This window comes from Saccostrea cucullata, unplaced genomic scaffold (genome assembly GCF_032062105.1).
Source record: "Saccostrea cucullata isolate Sc308-1 unplaced genomic scaffold, CSIRO_AGI_Scuc_v1 ctg774, whole genome shotgun sequence".
Classification (NCBI taxonomy): Eukaryota; Metazoa; Mollusca; class Bivalvia; order Ostreida; family Ostreidae; genus Saccostrea; species Saccostrea cuccullata.
In genome coordinates this window covers 27,608-48,592 of record NW_026929681.1, presented here as the reverse complement: position 1 = coordinate 48,592, position 20,985 = coordinate 27,608, and the positions used below count along the sequence as shown (strand labels likewise).

At 32.5% G+C, this 20,985-nt stretch overlaps 2 protein-coding genes across 2 annotated transcripts; one reads left to right on the top strand and one right to left on the bottom strand.

Moving 5' to 3' along the window:
- Positions 1 to 2,552: 2,552 nt before the first annotated feature.
- LOC134281776 (uncharacterized) lies at positions 2,553 to 3,455 on the bottom strand. The gene has a single exon (XM_062764204.1). The coding sequence runs from the start codon at positions 3,453 to 3,455 to the stop codon at positions 2,553 to 2,555; it is 903 nt and encodes a 300-aa protein (XP_062620188.1).
- Positions 3,456 to 16,168: 12,713 nt separating this feature from the next.
- Positions 16,169 to 17,983, top strand: LOC134281775 (uncharacterized). The gene has a single exon (XM_062764202.1). It carries the CDS (start codon positions 16,169 to 16,171, stop codon positions 17,981 to 17,983), a length of 1,815 nt encoding a protein of 604 aa, XP_062620186.1.
- Positions 17,984 to 20,985: the final 3,002 nt, after the last annotated feature.

Genomic DNA, 20,985 nt, shown 5'->3' with positions numbered 1-20,985 from the left:
AACCGATTTTTTCAATGAAAACAAAGTATCAAAAATCAAATTGACAGATTAATTATGCGCATAATGAGACGATTATTTTAATATCTATCATGTATTTAAAATAATAAAAAGTTGTTTTAATACGCTAATAAAATACTTTGTAGAACATCTACGGATAGAAGTGTTTATATTAAATAAAACTAAAGAAACACAATTTCTTGCAGATATAAATGATTCATTAATTTGTTGTTTTTTCAATTTATTAAAAATAAATTGATTAATATTTTATTAATATATTTTTTTTATTATATATTTATTTTTTTTTATTTATTTACTATGAATTTATTTCGCTGCAATCTGTTTTATTCGTTAAGTGCTGGTTTGACATTGTACCATTTGTTAAAATAAAAATAATAGAAAAAAAGAAAAAAAAAGAAAAGAAAGAAAAAAGAGAAAGAGAGACAGCAGGGGGTATTGGTGCATTTTAAAATAATTATTTTTTTTTAAATCAATACAATAATTGATTTTAAATACTTAGTAAACAAAAAAGAAAAAAAAACTAATTAACTGCATATATTTATTTATAATAAATGCAATCTTTTTGATTTTTAAAATTGACAATACAAACAAATTAAATAATCAAATACCCGAAAATGGGATTTTTTGGCTTATTTTATGTAAAACGATTGACGGAAAAATGTGTGTCAAAGTATTTTTGAAGCATATGAAATCTGCTTTTAATTATTTTACTTCCATGATGGATATCAAAGTAATCGTCTTATTATGCACAATCTTTACCCGTCAATAGCTTCTTTGATACTTTTATTTTGTTTTGATTGAAAAAAAATTAAAGTCTCATACAAAGAGAAAATGTTATTTCAAACAGCTGCAAACTACACACGGTCGTCCTGCTACAATATAAACAAGGTATAGCGGTCAGTGAAAAAGATAATAAGTGTCATGACTGTGTACCCCGAGTTAATTTCTGGTAAACATCAATGGCTTTGATGTTGTTTCAGAACCGTGTTAGGGTTTTGAAAACCGATTTTTAAATCAAAACAAAATATCAGAAATCTAATTGACGGATTAATATTGTGCATAATGAGACGATTATTTTCATATCCTTCATGGACTTTAAGTAATAAAAAGTCGTTTAAATATGCTAATTAAATACTTTGTAGTAGATTTCAGAAAATAAATAAAATAAAACTAAAAGATCAAATTTTGGGGGATAAAAATGAGTGATTAATTAAAAAGAAAAATGAATTAATTTATATAATTCTCATTAATTATTTATCTATTTATTCATTCATTCTTAACTCAGTCGAGTTGTAGATTTATTCACATAGGAAAATAAATGAATAAAAGATATTTTTATTTTAGTTAATTATTTTCATTTATTAAATAGACATTTATTTTATTACTGCATTTATATGTCATTACTTTCAATGAATTTTTTTTATTTTTGGTAAAACAAAATATCCCATGCATGGATTTTATAATGTATTTCCAAATGTTTAAATCTAGTTCTTTTACAAAGACAGTTATTACGCTCAAAGATGTTTCAAAGTAGATCAAATAAAAAATGAAAAAGTTTATATATATATATATATATATATATATATATATATATATATATATATATATATATATATATATATATATATATATATATATATATATATAAGGTTCATAAAGTACATTGTATAAACCCTCTAGCATCACAAGATGAAATAAATTGGTAATTCATTTCTTCTTTATAATGATGCTATTTTCTGCCCCACTCCCCCGAAATGCTACCAAACTAAAAAATAATCACATTGATACAAGTATTAGAAACTAAATTGCAGGGGATTTAGTTAAGGCATTCAAAAATTGTCAGCTTTTTACTAAGTCTATACTTTGTTTTTCAAAACAAAAAAAAAATACTTAAAGTTTTTAAGACTATATCATTTTTCACTCTTAAAGGCAACAGAAATATTTTTAACTCCTTTTCTTGGCCAAAATAAATGTCAGGGGACGACGGGGAGTAGACAGGAAACGCAGGGACAACGACAGGGGACGACAGGGACTGGACAGGGAGATCAAAGAATGTCAGGGGACGACAGGGAGTAGACAGGGAAGGCAGGGACAACGACAGGGGACGACAGGGACTGGACAGGGAGAGACAGGAAAATATCAGGGACTGACAGGGGGACAACAGGGGATTTTTTTGGAATCTAAGGAGATATTTAATTCAGTAGTGAAATGATCTATAATGTCAATGTGATGAGCCATGGTACAACCCAGGACTTGTTCACAAGTGGCAGCCCAGATGGAATGCCCAGCCAATTGTCCACATAATAGAATGCACAAACAAGCGATTCTCTGTAATTGATTAATGGGATGTCCTTGTTGCCCGCATTCCAAGTAGACCTGGTTGGGCCATCTGTGGTGTCACTTTCAGTGGTAGTAACATACACAGCTGTTGCTGGTACAAATAGTATGGAATCAGCATTTAGCCCTTCACTAATTTCCCTCTGTTGTGGATCCAGTAGTAAAGAGGTTGCTGTTTCCTCAGGTTCTGTAACCAGCTATTGGTAGGAGGGCTCCTGTAAATTGTCAATTGTCTGAGCATTCACAACTTTGCCATTGCTATGCTCAGGCAAAGCATCACTCCCATGAGGCTGTGTATCTGCAGTCAAGTCCAGGGTTTGCTGTTGGCAATGAGATGTATCATTAGTGTCTGGAGTTGTTTGGCAACTAGCAGTTGAATACTCACTACTCGGTTGCCATAACTCCGATGGACTGCCATCAGGAACATCTTTGTCTTCTATGTCAGGTGTTGTTGAAGTTCCAGGAATATTGAGATCACCAATCGACACCATGGTATTCCACCGAGTACTAGCAGGTGATTTATCACCACTCTGTATTTGTGGAAAACTTGGTTGACTCTTTCTTGGAACTGTGGACATCTGCTGCTGGTGGCACACTGCTGCAGTAAATGTTGGCTGCTGCTGCTGCTGTTGATTGTTTACTGCTACAGGCAGGACAGTTTCACAGCTGCTGGCGTCTCCAGGTTTCAATGGTGAAGAACCATGTGATAGTTCCTGGCCTTGGTTGTTTGGAATTCCATTGGCTGGCATAGAAGGACACTGCACAGCTTCCCCATCCTGTGTGTGTGTGTGTGCCAACGGTGGTGGTGGCATTGGTGGTCCTCCATACATGCATGGTTGGGGGTATGTCTGTTGTGGTACCATGTATCCAGGTTGAAACCTTCCAGGATGTGGGCCATAAGCATATAGTATGCTTGGATTTGGCTGTGGTGGTCCAATGAATGGTTGTAGGAATGGTCCACTATATCCAGGAAATGGTACTGGATAGCTCCCAGGGACTGGTACACAAGGAGTTGGATACCCGTATGGATTAAGAGTTGGCAGGTATGGTCCACCATAGTATCCAGGAGGTGCTGCACAAGGTGTCATTGCTGGATTCATCGTGTTGTTTTCAGTAGTTCAAAGTTACGGAAATGATCACGATGTTTGATACTACTGAAACAGTCAGTCGGAGAATGTATGTATATTGCTGTACGTTATACGCTATTCCATTATTTCTTTCTATCTTTTTCTCTCTATCTTCTTTTATCTTTAATGTTTTCTATCTTTATATTCGTTTACTGATGAATTAAACTTTAACACAATGAATAATTGTATCTGAGCTGGTTTAACTCAACAGTAAAGTTCCTGGCGAATTAGTTAGATTTTTTCTCTTTCCTTTCTATCCTTTTCTCTCTATCTGTATATCGCTGGTAGTTATATGAATTGATAGTGTTTCCCCTATCTTTGCTTTTATTTGATAATTCGGTATTGGTCCAAAATGCTAATTCTCTTATCTATCTCTTAATTAATTACTCAATAAGTAAATTAACTTGCGTAATTACTGCACTGACTCTTACAACGTTAATGTAAACGCCAGATGGCAGACGGCGGTAGCAGTAAGCACTGATGTTAATAAAATAAATACCTGATAAAATAATTAATCAAAGAATATTATCAATCAATGACGTTATATGTATTGATTATATTTTTGCAAAGATATTCAACGTCGTTGCACAGAGCTAATACTCTACAAAATCAGTTCACTGTTATTCAGAGCGAGCACGTGCGCTTTGATGTATTATATTATAGCTAAAACAGGTAAACCGGTTTGTGTGAACTTAGCTCTATTAAATTACATGAACATAAAACTAACAAAACACTATATCCCCCTACTTTCCCCCAAAATATTTTTAAGGAAATTAGAGAGAAAAAGGAAGTTAGCTTACGTACTACGCGAAAACGTCACTGGCAGCTTGGCGCCAAAAGCGGGAAAAATGGCGTCCGACAAGACGAGTGACGAGCAAACAAAATGTCGAATAAATCATAAACAAAAATTCTATGGGTCAAAACAACAAAATTATCGCATTAACGTTTATGAAAACGCCTGAAGCGATAATATATATAAAAATATGCAAAATATCTTTCAAATCTATGAAAAACGTAAGGCAGACGATATCACTCACGTGTATACTGAAAACACGAGTGACAATGAAAAATATGGATTTGACAAAAACGTAGGCTTGCAAAATATGAAAAAAATATCACACATAACGTTTAATGAAACGCACGTGTATGAAAGTATTGAAAAATTGCAAAAAAATATCAGTTCAACAAGTTTTGCACACAACGTTTTCTGAAAACGCAGGTGTACAAAAATTCGAAGTCTCAAAAATATGCACGGATGCACACAACGTTTATTGAAAATATGTATACTTGCGAAAAAAATTAGCACACAACGTTTAATTTAAACGCACGTGTACTTATTCACAAACTTTATTTACAAAATTTCACGACAGAAAGTTAAATAAACATGGCCAAATTTGTTGGGACCTCCTGCTACAACGCTATGTGAGCGCCCGAGCACGAGCACGACGTTTCCGCTAAAATATCACAAAATGACCGTGAATAATTTAACAGAGGCAAAAATGTCGTGCATTTGTAGTATGCAGTCATAGTGATGTTAAATTAACGCCGATACAACTAATTTATCTACACAAAATTTTCAAATTTGCAAAACATGTAGTAGGATTATCCTACCGGCGACGCCAATTGTCGTGGAACCGAGTTGGTTAAGACAATATTTTTTTTCAATTAATCTTCATCTTACAGTCAATAACAAAATATTTTTAAAAACCATGTTGTTAATGTTGTTGGGTTGTTTTCAGAATTCTGCCTTCGATTATTTTGAAACAAAAAGAAGCAATCGATTCTATTGCCATTTGCATGTTCTTGGAAGGTTGTCTCTGTTTTCTTTCTCTTTTACTCGTTTATACAGTCCTCGGATAAACTACTGCGATTTTGAATTCTTTTTAATCAGTTATATTCCTTATATAAGAGTCAACGATTCTTTTTAAAAAATCCAGTTCAGTTGCACAATGTCTTATTTTATCGGGACGATTTTTTAAAATAATATTTCTAAACATTAAAAAATGGCCTTCAACAGTTTTCTCTTATATGTCCGATTGTGATGTCACAAATATTACTAATGTTGATGACTAGAAACACGGCGAACATCCATCCATTCAAATAGGAAAATTTTGTAAACATTGTTGACTAGGTTTTGCCCTTGCATATGGAATTTTTTTCAGGAGTTTAGAAAAGATATTCTGCAAAAACTCATCAGTATAAATGAGGCTGGTGCCTTACCAGGCGACAGCAAACAAGGTAAATGAATAAATAGTAAAGGGGGTGAGTCCAGGTAACCGATCGATGGTAAACAAACAGGTATAACCGGAAACAGGTAAAGAGTAGTGTTCACACTTAGGAATCAGGACCAGGACTGACGAGGTAGGCGTGCTGGCCAGTACAGGTGGATGGATATGGGGTCAGGGTGAAAGGTCATAGGGAATACATTTATTTATACACGATTTCACTACAAATCTCTATATAGACATTTATATTTCGGGGGGGGGGGTCAGCAAGTGATGATTATATGCTTCAAATTCATTTTTATTAATAAAAATAATTAATTCATTGGTCAGAAAGTCAAACTGCCAAAAGGTATAGTTCGCTTGATTTGATAAGGACCACAGACTACTACCAGTAAAATAACTGTGTATTGTAAGGCAAATAAAATTAAGAAGATATGCATTTGTTAATCTTGATATTTTTGTAATGCTTCGTATATACATAAATTTACCTTCTGTCTTCATTGTGTAAGATGTCTAGCCTTCTTTTCTTCTTCCAGACTGTAAAACTTTGATGAGAATGTTCATTTCTGTTTACTAAATACACATTGTACCTCCAAACGTTAGAGAGTATTTCAAGGGAAGTAATTAGGAAGCAAATAATGCTTCAAAATGTAGAAAAAAGTAATCTTTACCTTTGAATTTATTTTACATCTTTGAGTCTCCCTCCAATATTTTACATATTTTGATATAATCATATATCAGCCTTTCATAATTAATTATTACTAAATTTGTAATCAGTGTGCCTTTTTTGTTTTAAGCCTCTAAAAACGCCACTAAACCAATCACATATCTGATATGTTATAAGATGTAAAATGGTCATTTACTATCGAGAGATTAAATTAAAACTACAAATATAATTAATTTAATCTGTAGTATCAAATTAAAATAATGAAAACATATAAAGTTATCCCTTTTTATTTCTGGACACAGTTTTTCTTGATAAGTACACGTTTTTCAAAATTAACGAAATTGAGAATTTTGCGCCCCGTTTCTATGGCAATCAAGGGTCCATTTCATAAACCAACATTAAATTTTACAATTAATGACATAGCTATTTAAAATAATTATAAAAAAAAATCAAAATATTTTTCTATGCGTGGTCAAACAATTTTGATAATTACAGAGAATTTATATCAAAACGTATGAAAAGCAAAACGTATGAAAAGAGAATTTTACAGATTTTCACTAAAAAAATAAAAGATGTTGAACAATGTTTCTACCCATGCCATTCAAAAGGAAAATAACATATTACCAAAAAAAAAAAACCCATTAATTTGATAAAGTGGTAACATGCCTTTTTTCTCTAAAGTTATTAAGAGCCAGTCCGCGAGAAAACCATGCAGAACTGTCCAAATCGAAGGTCGGCATATCTTAATGAAATTTGGTGGGTAGTTAGACTTTATAATATGTTATTAAAAATGACCAAAAAAATTCCCATCATTCAACATGGCAGCCGTAGGCAGCGCCACCTCCTTTTTGCTCATTTAAGTGCAAATGCACTTAAAAAATTCAAGAAAAATGGGAAAATTCACATTTGATTTTTTTTACTCAAAATTAAATTTGCATTTCCATTAAGGTATTTTTAAGTAACAGATGGCTATGTTCTTTCAAAATTGACATTTATCAGAATCAAATATGCAATATATCAAAGGGCAGACAACTCTTAAAAATTGGCATGATGCCAACTTTCAAGAATTGCCAAAAATATTACAAATTTAATGCCCAAATTCTTCCAAGACCAATCTTTGAAACTAAATTTTTTGATTTTATTGTACAAATATAACTCTAATTATTATCTTTGCAAAATATTGAGCTTGGGAAATAATAAATAATTGAGATATGGGGATTTAGAAATTGCCAATTTTCGAAAAAATTGCTCATACTCAATGGGTTACAAAGTCAACTATAGTACTTTAAATTATAACAATTGTTGTTAGATGTTGAAACATGTAACAATTTTCTTTGAAATAATAAATAAGATTGAAAAATATTAAAATAAAAAATTAAATAAAACTGAATTGTCAGAAATTACCCCTAATATAAGGATTAGCATTTTGCCAATTGTTTAAAATGAAAAAAAAAACATAATAAATTGTATTGGCTTACTTGCAATTTTTCAACAATCATATGAATATATTTGTTCCTTACATTTTGTAAGTAAGTTTTTTTTACAATCAATAAACGGGAAATTACAAGTATTTAAATTCAAACGGACTCGGTATCATTCATATAAATTTTGAGACTTGAACATATAAAATTTGAGTCTTCAGTGTTTGCTAGCTGGAGAACTGTAGCTCTCCGAAAAAAATATATATTGATAGACCGGGGGGCTACAGTGTCACCTGTATTTTTTTTTGCGCATAAAAAATGCGCTTGGCTCTAGATTAATTCTTCCAAATTCTTACCTCAATTGCAATAATTCAATAAAGTCCTACTCCTTTTTTAATTAACGGCATGGTTTACATCACAGGTGCTGAAGGACAGGACCCCCCCTCCCAATACAATACAATGTGATACAATCTATCCTATCAATTTAGAAAATTTGTTTAAATTAAGTTACATTTTATGAAAATATCTATCCTCTCTATATAATTTTTATATAGAGAATGTTGAGTAGATTTAATAGAACGTTTGTTTTAGGTAATTTTTCGATTTGCTGATATAAATCTTATCACAAATATGGCAATGAAAGATATTTTATGAGAAAAAATTCGAAAAAGCCTAGGGGTCTATATCAAAGGGGGGTGGGGGGTCCTGTCCTCAAGCACCTGTGGTTTACATCTGTACAAAGCGCGTTAGACCGAAATAATTTCTCAGTTCCAGGTCCAGGAGGGCTATATGTTAGGAACACACAGTTGGTAAAATTTTGGAACACGGAGAAATAAATCGAGAAACACCACATTTTTTTGTGCGCAATAAATATACAGTTTTTTCAATGGGTGGCACTGTAGCACCTCGGTCTATTAATATATTTTTTTTCGGAGAGCTACAGTTCTGCAGCTAGTTGTTTGCTTTCTGTCAATTTTAAATTGGTACAATCTTATAAAAATACTGACAGGGGATATTATACAAAAAGCTCCATAAAGGAGGTTAAGAAAATGAAAGATACTGGGGTTTACTCTTATCCCACCTCCCAAATCAAAAAATTGTCATCTTTTTTGCTTGACAAATTCTTTTCAGGTAAGTTTAATTTTACCCCCCCCCCCACCCCACCCTTTCAAAATCGTTTCTACGTCACTGCTATGACTGCAATTTTTGTGAATAAGAGATTTTATGAACATGGATAAATCAACTTTATTTAAATAATGGGGGATTGAATTTCTGAAATATATATTGTTTATAAATTTGTTTATTTAAGGTGATTTAATCTAAAATAATTAAAAACATTAAGAAAAAATTTATCTCTTTCTGCAGTGGTACATGTATTAATAACACCATTATGGTTATTCAGAAAAAGTATCAAATATTAATTTACACAGCCTTAAACAATTTTATTAATAATGTTTTGAAAATAATTTTGGCAAAATTTGATAGCCCCCTTTGAATAAATATGAATCCAGTTGTAACGTGAAGCGGTCACCCATCCAAGGGTTAAACAGGCTCGCCGTTGCTTAACTTGCCTGAAATAGAGGGGGACTCTACCGCATCACCAGAAAAGCTAGCTCACTAGCGAGACAGTATAAGTTCCCTATGTACTGCCCGCTACACTTCACCCGCACAGGGAAGCTTCGACCCAGAGCTTAGCATGAGTTCTCTCTGAGTATTTGGGCCTCTTCAGCTACGGCAACCAATGCCGTTCCCGGGCACGAAGTCCGTACCTGGACATAAAGTCCTAGTCTTAGAGCTTTCTGAAGCAGATCGGAACCTGACTTCAGATACGGCAACCCCTGCCGTCCACAGACACCAAGTCTGTGCATACGTCTCTGGTCTGTGCATGGACACTAAGTCCTAGCTCTAAGACTTCCTGAAGCAGGACACCAGTAACTACGCTGCCACCAATTTTGTAACGTGAAGTGGTCACCCATCTAAGGATTAAACAGGCTCGCCGTTGCTCAGCTTGCCTGGAGGGAGACTCTACCGCATCACCAGAAAAGCTAGCTCGCTGGCGAGGCAGTATAAGTTCCTTATAAACAGTCTTTTATCATGTTTATAGCCAGTTTTAAATTTCTACCACTTTGTACTGCATACTAGCAAAGTTTTGGCTGCAGTAAGGACTCATACTTTCGGGGGGGGGGGGTACCCTTCCCCGAATAATTTTGCCAATATTTATCGTGGAGGGTCCTATATCAGTGGGGTACCTAAATTGGTGGCATCTCCTTTTGAGCTGATGATTTTTAATGTGAAGTCTGACTTTATCAATATATGAATGTTACGTAACACAGTAGTTTAAAGTATGTAATGTAAAATTAAAAATATTCCTAGGAATTACGGTGTTTAGTTAACTCAAAAACACACCAAATTTATGAAAATTAAACAATTTACATGTAGATTGAAATAACAAATTATTTTTGAATTTGTTGAGAGTATGCAATCAAATACCTGTTTGTATTCTTATATTTTCTCAAATGATGACAAAACAAGTTGCTAAGACACTAAGAATACTATGTGCGTTTATATTGAAAATATAAGATTTTAGTTAGTCATTCCTCCATAATTTTTCGATCCCTCACTTATTTCCTTATTACATGTTTCATATGTGTTTTTCTTTTCCTTTTCATATTCTGATTATGTATATCATATACTTGTCCTCTGACCTGAATGTATATGTTGTAAATATTCTTCATTGTCCTCATGTACCTGAAATGGTTTGAGTGAATAAAATGATCTTGAACTTGAACGGGGCCAGGTGCCTTAAACAAATTATCAATTGTATATTTTGATTAAAAATATGTTATTATTTGATTTAAATTCCTAATCAATTGTACTTGTTAGGTAAGATTTTGTATCTGTTAATTACCATGAAATACATGTAGATTCCCCGAGGACAGAACCCTATAGAAAATATATCTGCTACATGTATATGCCCAAAATAAAAAAAAAACATCTGATGAACTTTTATTTTTTATTACTTTCTATAGAATACTTGGTATTTTTTTTTATAGCGAGCGCAGCGAGCGTCGCGAAGAAGCGACGCTCGTCACTGCGAGCTCTCAAAGCAACGCCTGTGCGAAGAGAAAATTCGGACTTCTGCACATTCATTCGATAGAATTTTTTGATGCCGTAATTTGGACCCAAAATGCATCACTTGTTTAAGCCACGTTAAAGCTACGTTCTCGTGAGAATAGTAGCAAAAGTTCTACTAAAAGTATACATGCCCTGATTTAAAGGATAAATATTGAAGATAAATAGCAAACGAAACGTTCTTCATTTGTTTTCATCTCTGTTCAGGGTTCTTTGGGGGAAATGTAACTTACATACAACGTCATATGACGTCAGGGTCTAGACGCATCAAATGTCACGTGCAGTTTGACGTACGAGCCCGATTTAAATTCTAACAAAATAAACATCTGCGCTCGCCATAACGGTCGCACCGTCAACATATTAGTTGATAATGTAGGTTGTCCTCCCTCATCCACACTGAAATTGCTTCCTATGGGCATGTTACATGTATTTGTTTATTCAAGGTAAATTGTTATTTTTTACATTCAAGTATCTGAAAATAAGTTTTCCCTCTTTCATAGTGCAATAATACTCCACAACAACTCCCTAGGTGAAGAAAAAATGATCATACATGACTTTCTTCTTTTAATATTGACATACCTGTCACTTTTTACCCAATAATACAAAAGAGTTCCAAGAAGGGGAGGTAACAATCTAACTCCAGCAAATTGGTAACAATGGGGTAAAATAAGCAAAAGAAAGTTATATGAAGAGTCCAAATCAGTTATTCCTCTTCTAAAAATTATATTAGAATAAAAATCTCCTCTTTTTCTTTAAATATCATAGAAATAATCCAAAAAAATGGTAAAAGACTGTTATTTAAAATATGTGAAATTGTGGCAAAATATGGTATTTCAAAGTTAATTTACAGCATGTAGATGTTATTTCCCAAGCTCAATATTTTAATACAGAGTAGACCTTAGATCATTCTTAAAGTAACAATTAATTTGATTTAATTTCAACCTTGGTCTTGATAGAAACGAGCGTCTAAAAATGGCTAAAGAATCATACCCATTTACTTAGGATCTATAAATAGATGTGTAAAAAATAAAAAATTTATTTGATTTAAGTTTTTCCTCATTAATTGTATTAATTGGACAATGACTTTGACAATAAAACAAAATTTGAAAATAAAACTGATGACAAAAGGTAACTTTTTGACTTGATCATTTTGTATACATTTTTCATTAAATTTTGTGTGATTTTCGACAAATATGCAAATAAGCTGTTACTAAAAATAGATGCAGGGTTCGACATTTTTATGTGGATATTCTGACTTCTACCTTTATGTAGAAAATTTTAAGCCACTAAAAATTCCCAAGTTGCAACCTTCCATTTGGACGATTTTTTTTAATTTTGCATGGTTTTCTCGCGGACTGGCTCTTAAGAAGTATACCCAGGGTTAACAAAAACACATATATATTATCACGATTGACTACTTAAAGTTTACAAAACGGTCCTTTGAAGATGTATACTCCATTTTGGCAATACCAACTCTGGTTTAAAGATATACCTCTAGTAATATATGTATGACACTTTTTAAAAATGATTAAGATTTGTGCAAATGTAAAGATTTTTATTATTAATGTTTTATAAATGATTTATGTAACACCTGGATGTGTCATTACTGATTGTTATATTTGAATGTGAAAACAAGCGTGCAAAATGACCTTCGTTCAGCAACTCTACATAACATGCCTACTGACCCAAAAAAGATTTCACCTAAGTCGGATGAGTAGTTTACAAGATCACCCGAGGACAAAATTTTCCCAGGAAGAAGAAAAATAATAATAATGAGAAGAAACAGGGTATAAACAATATGTTCCCCAACTTCGTTTGGGGAACATAATAAATAATTTATTTTCGATACGAAGTCCTAATAGATGTTAAGTACATCGGAAGTGTTCAAGGCAGAGTTCTTTAAATATAATTACACTTTAAACGGAAATACATAGACTGGGATCATTAAAACATTAATACTTTCTTTTCCTTACTCATGCAGAGGTGATCTAATCTAGAGAGAATCGATTTATTGGTTACAAAGAGTCAGTATAATCAGTATTCTCATACCATTTTTTTCTTCATTAAACAAATTTGAAAGAAATTGCTACTTAATTTCATCCGGTATTTTACTTTTTTAAAGATAAAAATATGTTTTGTCTGGAACAGCTGACTGGCATTCAAAATTTTATCCATGGCTTTCAAGTCTTTGAATCATGTGACATTGCCATAATATAAAAAAAAAATATTGCTCTTTTTCTCAGTGAAAATGGGCTCGGTCAATACAATTCTCCTCATGTAGTCAATTTTTTGTGCTGAGAAAAGAAAAAAAAACAATACAGATAAGCTTGTTTCAGTGAAGACACTATTTAAAAAAAAATACGCTTATATCCAAGAAACTTTCATTCCCCATGGGTTTTATACAAACGGTTAAATTAATATATGTAACGAATTTTGTTTAAAAACTAAGAAAAATCACCTTGTACTTCGATTTGCAGTTCTTTTTCCTGTAGATTTATACTGCTAAGATATGTGGCACGTAAAGTTCAATATTAATGAAGAATTTAAGTCTAAATGTCTGTATTCTAATGCTGTATTATTACTATACTGTTTAATTTTGTAGTATTTTCTGTTTTTTTAACTTGAACACTGTTCATTATCCCCATATATTTCAACCTACGATATTACACTATATAATGAATTAAGAATATGTTTCCTGAATGAAAACTATTTTTAAACTTATCATGAGATGATCTTAACCATTAGAGTGTCCAACAAGCACTAGTAATAAAATGGTTTGCTTTGCTACAAATACAAGACGCTGAATACGAGAGATAAAATGAAATGAGTAACAAAATTATGTGTAATTTTTCTTTGCTTTCGTTATGTTTTCTTGAAACGAACAACCGTGGAACACAGTGACATATAATGTTTACAATGCATTATATGACAATGAATTATTTCTAAGAACAAATATTTTTCTGGAGTATATAAATGTCCTAACAACTTTGAAGTTTAGAAGAATCACTCGCTTAAAAAAATCTGCCCAAAGTAGGAAAAAAATGTATAAATAATAAGCTTATACTCGTATAGCGTGTGCATTTTGTTTCTATTATGAGATTTTCTTCCGTTTTTGTCAGAACTATAAAATATAATCCATAGATGAGAAAGTTTATTTTTTATTTCCGAACAAGTCTGTGTCTGTTTCATGTTTCCTCTCTGAATCAGATTTTTATTTACAAAAACATTCTATAACTGTAACTTTATTGCTCTTATTTCCTACCTTTTGGATATTGTGTCTCCAAAGCAGGAAGATATCTCATTTTATTTATGGTTATTTTTTCCCCTATCCGTTAAGGATTTTAGCTAAAATTATAAACATCGATATTACAAAGGTTGTGTCGAACACTCGCGGACGTTTGTTAAAAGGAAGAAAGAGGTGATCGTTGCAAAGAATGAGTTTTAATAAAGTGGTTTTGTACTGAATGAGAGAGAGTGAGAGAGAGGGAGGAAGAAGTACGTATACTTAATACTGATTGCAAATGTGGAAGAAATAACAAGTAAATTACATCTTCAAGAGAAACAACGTTTTCTATTAAATCTTAAAATTGACCCAGACTTTCGCAAATTCCTGTCGATGTTCTATATATTTTTTAAAATTTTAATACCTTGAATAACTCATTAATCAACCATTGCATATTTAATTTTATTCAACCTGTCTTAGAGTATATGTAATATCTCTCAAAATTCAACAGCCAAATAAACCTTGGAGATGCATCATCATATCTTTTATTTATTTATCTAAGCATTAAAGTATACCATTATTATATTAAAACGTATGAAAATTAAAGTATTTAATAACAAAGGGAATTTTTTCACTGAAAAAAAAAAGGAAAAAATATTTCTCCCCATGTCATTCAAAAAGAAAGTTACATATAACCATATAAACCATTATTTTGATAAACTGATAGCATGCCGTTTTTCTTTAAAATTATTAAGAATTATTTCTAAAGTTAACAAAATCAGATATTTTATCACGATTGACTTAATAAAGTTTACAGATCAATCCTTTGAACATGTATACCCCATTCTTGCATTACAAAACATGGTTTGAAAAAATCCCTATAGTAATATATGTATGAAATTTTTAAGAAAAATGGTTAAGATTTATGCAAATGTTTAGAATTTTTTTTTGTAATAAATAAATCTAACATTTGGGTTCTAGCAGTATATTTTTAGACATAATACGTGTTATTCAACTATTCATTTTACTCAAATGATTTATTAAGCACCGGGATGTGTTATTCACTCTTGTTTTTTTTATTAATGAAGGTGAACATATTGGTATTAATAGCAGTTGCATGGTGACGATGTGGTGGGGCACTTATTTTCATTCCTAGGTTTATACAATAGTATATAAATATTGATAGTTGATAATATTTTACGTTATATCAGCGGCTTAGATGAATGAGCAACGGAAATTTAATTTCTTTAAAAAGTATAAATTTCACTTTTTAAGACCCATGAGATATATTATATCAAAATTAATAGTTTTTGTTTACCAATCGGACAGTTTGGTTCTAGCATTATTTTGTTTAAGCATGTTTGATGTTATTCAACCATATCATTTCCTCAAATGATTAAGTAAAGTAGTATAGTGTTATTCACTCATGTTACCTTTTTTAGTAATGAACATTCGCTATTAATAGCAGTCACGTGACGACGATGTGGCGGTGCACTTCTTTTCCTTATTCCTGGATTATGCAATAGTCAATTATTCTTTACTCTTGATAAGCGGCTTGGATAAATTATCAAACTCATTTTTTTTTAAAGTATAATTGTCCCATTTTAGTACGACAACAAAAATTAAATTAAGCTTTAGATGTTCCAGGATCCTGGGCCCGGAGAATTTCAAGTGATAAAAATATTTGCTGATAATCCCTGAATAGGTAAGAAACCTTATTTTGAATTTTTTTTTTATAAAATTATCTACAAAACGTAAAATGAAGAACATGTTATGAGATTATATCTGATAATTTCAGAATAGAAATAGAAATGGATCATATACCTCGCCTGTCAGAGGTTGTGTATGTAGGACTGTGTCGTAAAGTAGGGAGTCCTACACAACTGAGGATCAGGAGAGAAGTGACAGACACTTTGGAGGTAATGGATAAACCTATAAACACCATGCAGGGAGCAGTTAAGATGATGAGTGGGAGTAGACGTGAGGGATTCAGACTGCTTGGTTCAGATGCTGATTGTATGTTCTGGCCTCTAGACCACAAGGTGATATGTGATCTCTCACAGATCAGTCTCTATCGTAACCAACAACACACTGTGATCCTGATAGAGTGTGATGATTTACCACCAGGATTTGTAAGACTAAATATGATGAACGCATCAAGTAATAAAAAAATTAGATCCTCCTGTGTAGCGATCGACAACGATGTTTATATATCTAGTACATTATTCCGTGAGAATTTTTTACAGTGCTTACGAGCCCTTAATTTCAGCTCTTCTTCTTTCTCTCATGGACCTTGTTGCACATATCTTGTGGGTAATATAGAAACGGACAGTGCATACTGTTTCCGATCCCATCACTGGCCGGCATTAGCTTTACCATGGGTACAAAGATGTCGTCAACATGGTTGGCCATCCGAGGTAGTAATATCAGATATATTAAGATCAGGATTCCATGTTGTTCCTATCGGCAGCACACCTGACAGCATACAAGAGTGGAGAATGTCATTTTCCATGGCGGAACAAAAACTTGTATATTCAATGAACCACACTCAGTTTTTATGTTATGGTCTGTTTAAAATATTTCTTAAAGAGGTTGTCAATTTAAATGAATGTTCGCCCGTTCTATGTTCATATTTCACAAAAACGGCTGTATTTTGGGTAATCCAGACTAACAAGTCCTTGACTTGGACACCTGAAAACTCATTGCATTGTTTCTGGAGATGCTTCAAATTATTATTATATTGGGTGTTTATTGGAGAATGCTCAAACTTTTTCATTCCCCAGAACAACATGTTCCGATTTAAAGTAACTGGATCTATACAAATATTGTTGTTTGATAAGTTGTTTGAATTGTATTGCAAGGGTATATCAGGTCTATTATTGAGTAAAACGTTAAGACCGTTTCTCAGTCGGGCCATTTTATACAGAGCATTGAGAGTCTGCACTGACGAGAGTAGTATCATTACTAACACTGAACTTGACATAAGTTTATTTAAGGAATTCTGGGGATATAACCAAAGCCTTTCAAGTGTTGTAGAATTTGCAGCTCTCATGAAGAACCTTGAAATAGAGATTAGTAAAGGGTTGGCGCCTATCCAGAAGGCTACAGTACAATGTATGACATCAGAGATATTACGAAACACTGCCATGTTGAAACTGTGTGATGTATATCAACATAAAAATCGTAATAAGATTTACTACAAATCTATCAACGTTTCCGGATTGTTAAGACTATCATGTACATTCGGCTGTACCTCTGACATACTTTATCTTGCTATGTATTTTTACAGGACATCTAGATATGAACAATTACTCAATTGCTTACAGAAAGCACAAAACAGAATGACAAAACCATACATTATATACCGTGATCATGTAAATGTAGATATGTTTACACTTAACACATTGGGGGTGTCTCTAAGTCATAAAATGAGGAATGCTTTAGTAACAGATATTAAGTTATACATTGATTACATATACATTGATGAAATTATTCTAGAGCAGAGGACCAGTAACAAGAATGGTAATAATATATTATTAATACCACCTCTAGTGATGCTACACATGTTGTTTATACTGAATTACTACAGACTGGGTGACACAGTGAGGTCACAACAATCTCTACAGGATCTACAGACCCTGCTGCTCTATGATGACATGATTTATGTACCTTTTCCCCCCAGAGATATATCCTGGCAAATACTGGGAATCTGTCAACAAATCTGTGGGGACTTCGTGGGAGCGCTAGAATCTTATCAATGTTCGTTACAACAACATCCATTTCACAAGATTCAAGAAGCAACGTTGCTTAGAATTAATACAATTTCCCAATAATTGATGTAAAAAAACTTATATGTAGCTGATAGCTGAGTATTTTTGTCTCTACGCTAGTTTTGACAGTCGTATTTATTGTTAGTGGAAGAATCGATTTAATGTTAAGGAAATTATTAATACCCTTATTTTTAAATTATATTTATATTGCTTAAAACTTTCTTTGTTCAATTATTTCGTTTTCTATGCAATTTTTTTTACGAGTAAATTTGGAGATGTCTTATGTATTTAAGATTGAAAAATAGTGTTGTTTAATAGTAAATATTATTAATGTTGATGATACGAAGGTTTAGCTTTATCTTTTTACATCCCACTCAAAACATTTTATACAGTCCCTGAAACGTTCTACTTTCCCACCTGAACGCTGAACGAACGCTGAACGAACGCAGAGAAAACAAAGAGTGAACGATATGCGAAGCTGAGTGCAACTTGGTGACGCAGAACGCGAACGGAGTGCCAACGCGAGGGCAAATGGAAGATGAACGAACGGTGAACGGAAGATGAACAATTTATTCGGAAAACCTCCGATCTTCTCCTTGAATTTAGATTATTCTATTATTCTATGAATTTAATTTCAGGTCTTTTAATATAAATAAACAATAAATAAATATTAGAGTAAATAAAACATTTTTTTCTGTACATACACGTAAATGTATCTATATTTTAAATCGATCTCTTATAACCCGATTTTAATTGCCGTAAAACTTGTGTATTTATTATCGAACGAGTGTAGATAAATTAAGAATTAATCTATTTATATAGTAAATACGCTTATTTTTTCACAAATAAAATGATGTGGACTTCTGAGGATAAACTACTACTTATAGAATGAATTAATTACATTGCACGCGGTTTAAACAACAACCAGACTTGTATTTCCGTGTCAAGACGATTCTAAGTAATATGAGAAATATCTAAGAAATATGTATCTCAAAGATTCCAATAAATTTTGGGCAAAATTTCTGTATTTTAAAAATATTACACTAAAATTATCGGTATATTGATATCGCTGATTTAGAGGTACGGAGCACGACAAAAAATTTGAAGCAAAAGCATGCGGAATCCAAAATTTAACTCTTCTATTTCTATTTTCTATAATTCGCAATATTTTTCGACAATTTTCCCAAATGTTTCTTTAAATTGTTCTATTATTATGTATTTGGATTTCTGGCGTGATATTTGAAGTACTAATAGAAATATTGTGATTTTCCTCTGATGCGATCCCCGTGAAAATGACTGTGAAAATGACGTCTCGTGAATTGACGGCGCACCACACTTTAGTTAAATTATGTGTAATGCTCGAGATATCGCCAAAATAGATCCAAAATATGCAGAATAAAACATGTAGTAAACTAGGGTATTCGTGACATTCGTCCACAAATAGTAAATAGGAATTTTATACCATTAGACCTCTGTAAAATGGCCATACAGGAGGACGGGAAGAAGATTATCGACGAAAACTTTATCTGGACTGTAAAGAACGTGATTGAGAGTCACCAATATCACACTATATCTCATAGATACCTGCAGTTTTTGGTTTTAAAACAATAAAAGAATATTCTTTATTTGTTTAATAGATTTAAAGCTTGACAAAAAATGGTGTTTCGATGTTGAGTAGATAAGATGACTCAAACTGTACAGGTACCCTTGGGAAAATGTTGAGGAAATGAAAGCTCAATCACATATTTTTTATAATATCTGTGACGTCGAAGATTTTGCTGCTCCGTGACTAAATGATATGTCCTGAAAAATCACTCAAAATTGATACCGATTTACAACATTTTGATATAAAATTTTGTATACCATATAAATAAAGATTCTTTTATATTATGTGCAACATTTTGCCCGATTATGTCGTCAAATATTTTTCCTGTGCAGCAAGTCCGCGTAATTTTTGAACGGCCCTCGTATACCAAGCAGTTAAGGTAATCAATTTTATTTTAGATTAACAAATCCATTGAAAGTTATCCTTGGCTTTTATTTTCCATCATCGAGTTCAAGCGGTTCACAAGAAGTCCACATCCTACTAGCGTGTTTGTCATGTCAATCAAAATAATTCGACACAGTAGAGGTGTGGATATCACGTTTCACCACACATGCCGAAGGCAAAGAGTCAGTATTTCAAAGAAGTTTCAATATTTATCCCTATCATTTCTAGATTTGATTTTTGTATTTCTGCAGAAAAAATAAAGAAAGGGAATATATACTAGAAAGGATTAAGTTTTAAATTGAATTTGAAACATCTTCCCTGCCAATTTAAAATACTATACTGTTTGCACAAGTGTATTCTGAAAAACTATTGTTTAATGACTGTTTGATGTTGATTTTAAGACTGATTTTCGTGTGTTACAATACACATCGAATATGAATTAAATATAATGAGAATACCCACAGAGAATTTCATTTCGGGAGAAAAGGCACCGGGGAGGGGGGGGAGTAATTATACTGAATGGCAAACATGTATTTAAATATGTTTAGGTACGGTAAAGGAAGGAATTTTCCTTCTAAAGTAATGGACTATTTCAAACCGTTGGTCTTTTCAAATTTTAAATCACACCATCAATTTAATTTAATTAACTGCATATTTGCAGTACTGTTCATAATTTTCAGACCTACATGTATTTAAAATACATGTTACTGTATAACTATTTTTGTGTATTCTTTTCTTATAAAAAGAATATTTCATGCTGTAGATCTTTATAATGTATGACTGTTCAAAATTTCAAAGGATTATGACGTAAAACAAGAAAGATATTGAGAATTTAGTTTCAGCCAATCAGAGCGAAGCACAAGTGCATGCGCGTCAGATCTTGCTATTTTGACCCCGCCATCTTGACGATACTACTAATATATCCATACATTGTGAGTTTCAAAACATTCCATCAAGAAATATATAAGTTAAGGCTTCATTCATTATATTGGTTATTTCACATGTTGCACGTGCTCGCTCTTGCCAGCACACGTGCATGTACGTGCTTTCATAAACATTCTTATAAATCATGCTG

Bases quoted from the DNA above. Each gene is read 5' to 3' on its own strand.
- LOC134281776 (XM_062764204.1), bottom strand. From the start codon at position 3,455: ATGAATCCAGCAATGACACCTTGTGCAGCACCTCCTGGATACTATGGT.
- LOC134281775 (XM_062764202.1), top strand. From the start codon at position 16,169: ATGTTCTGGCCTCTAGACCACAAGGTGATATGTGATCTCTCACAGATC.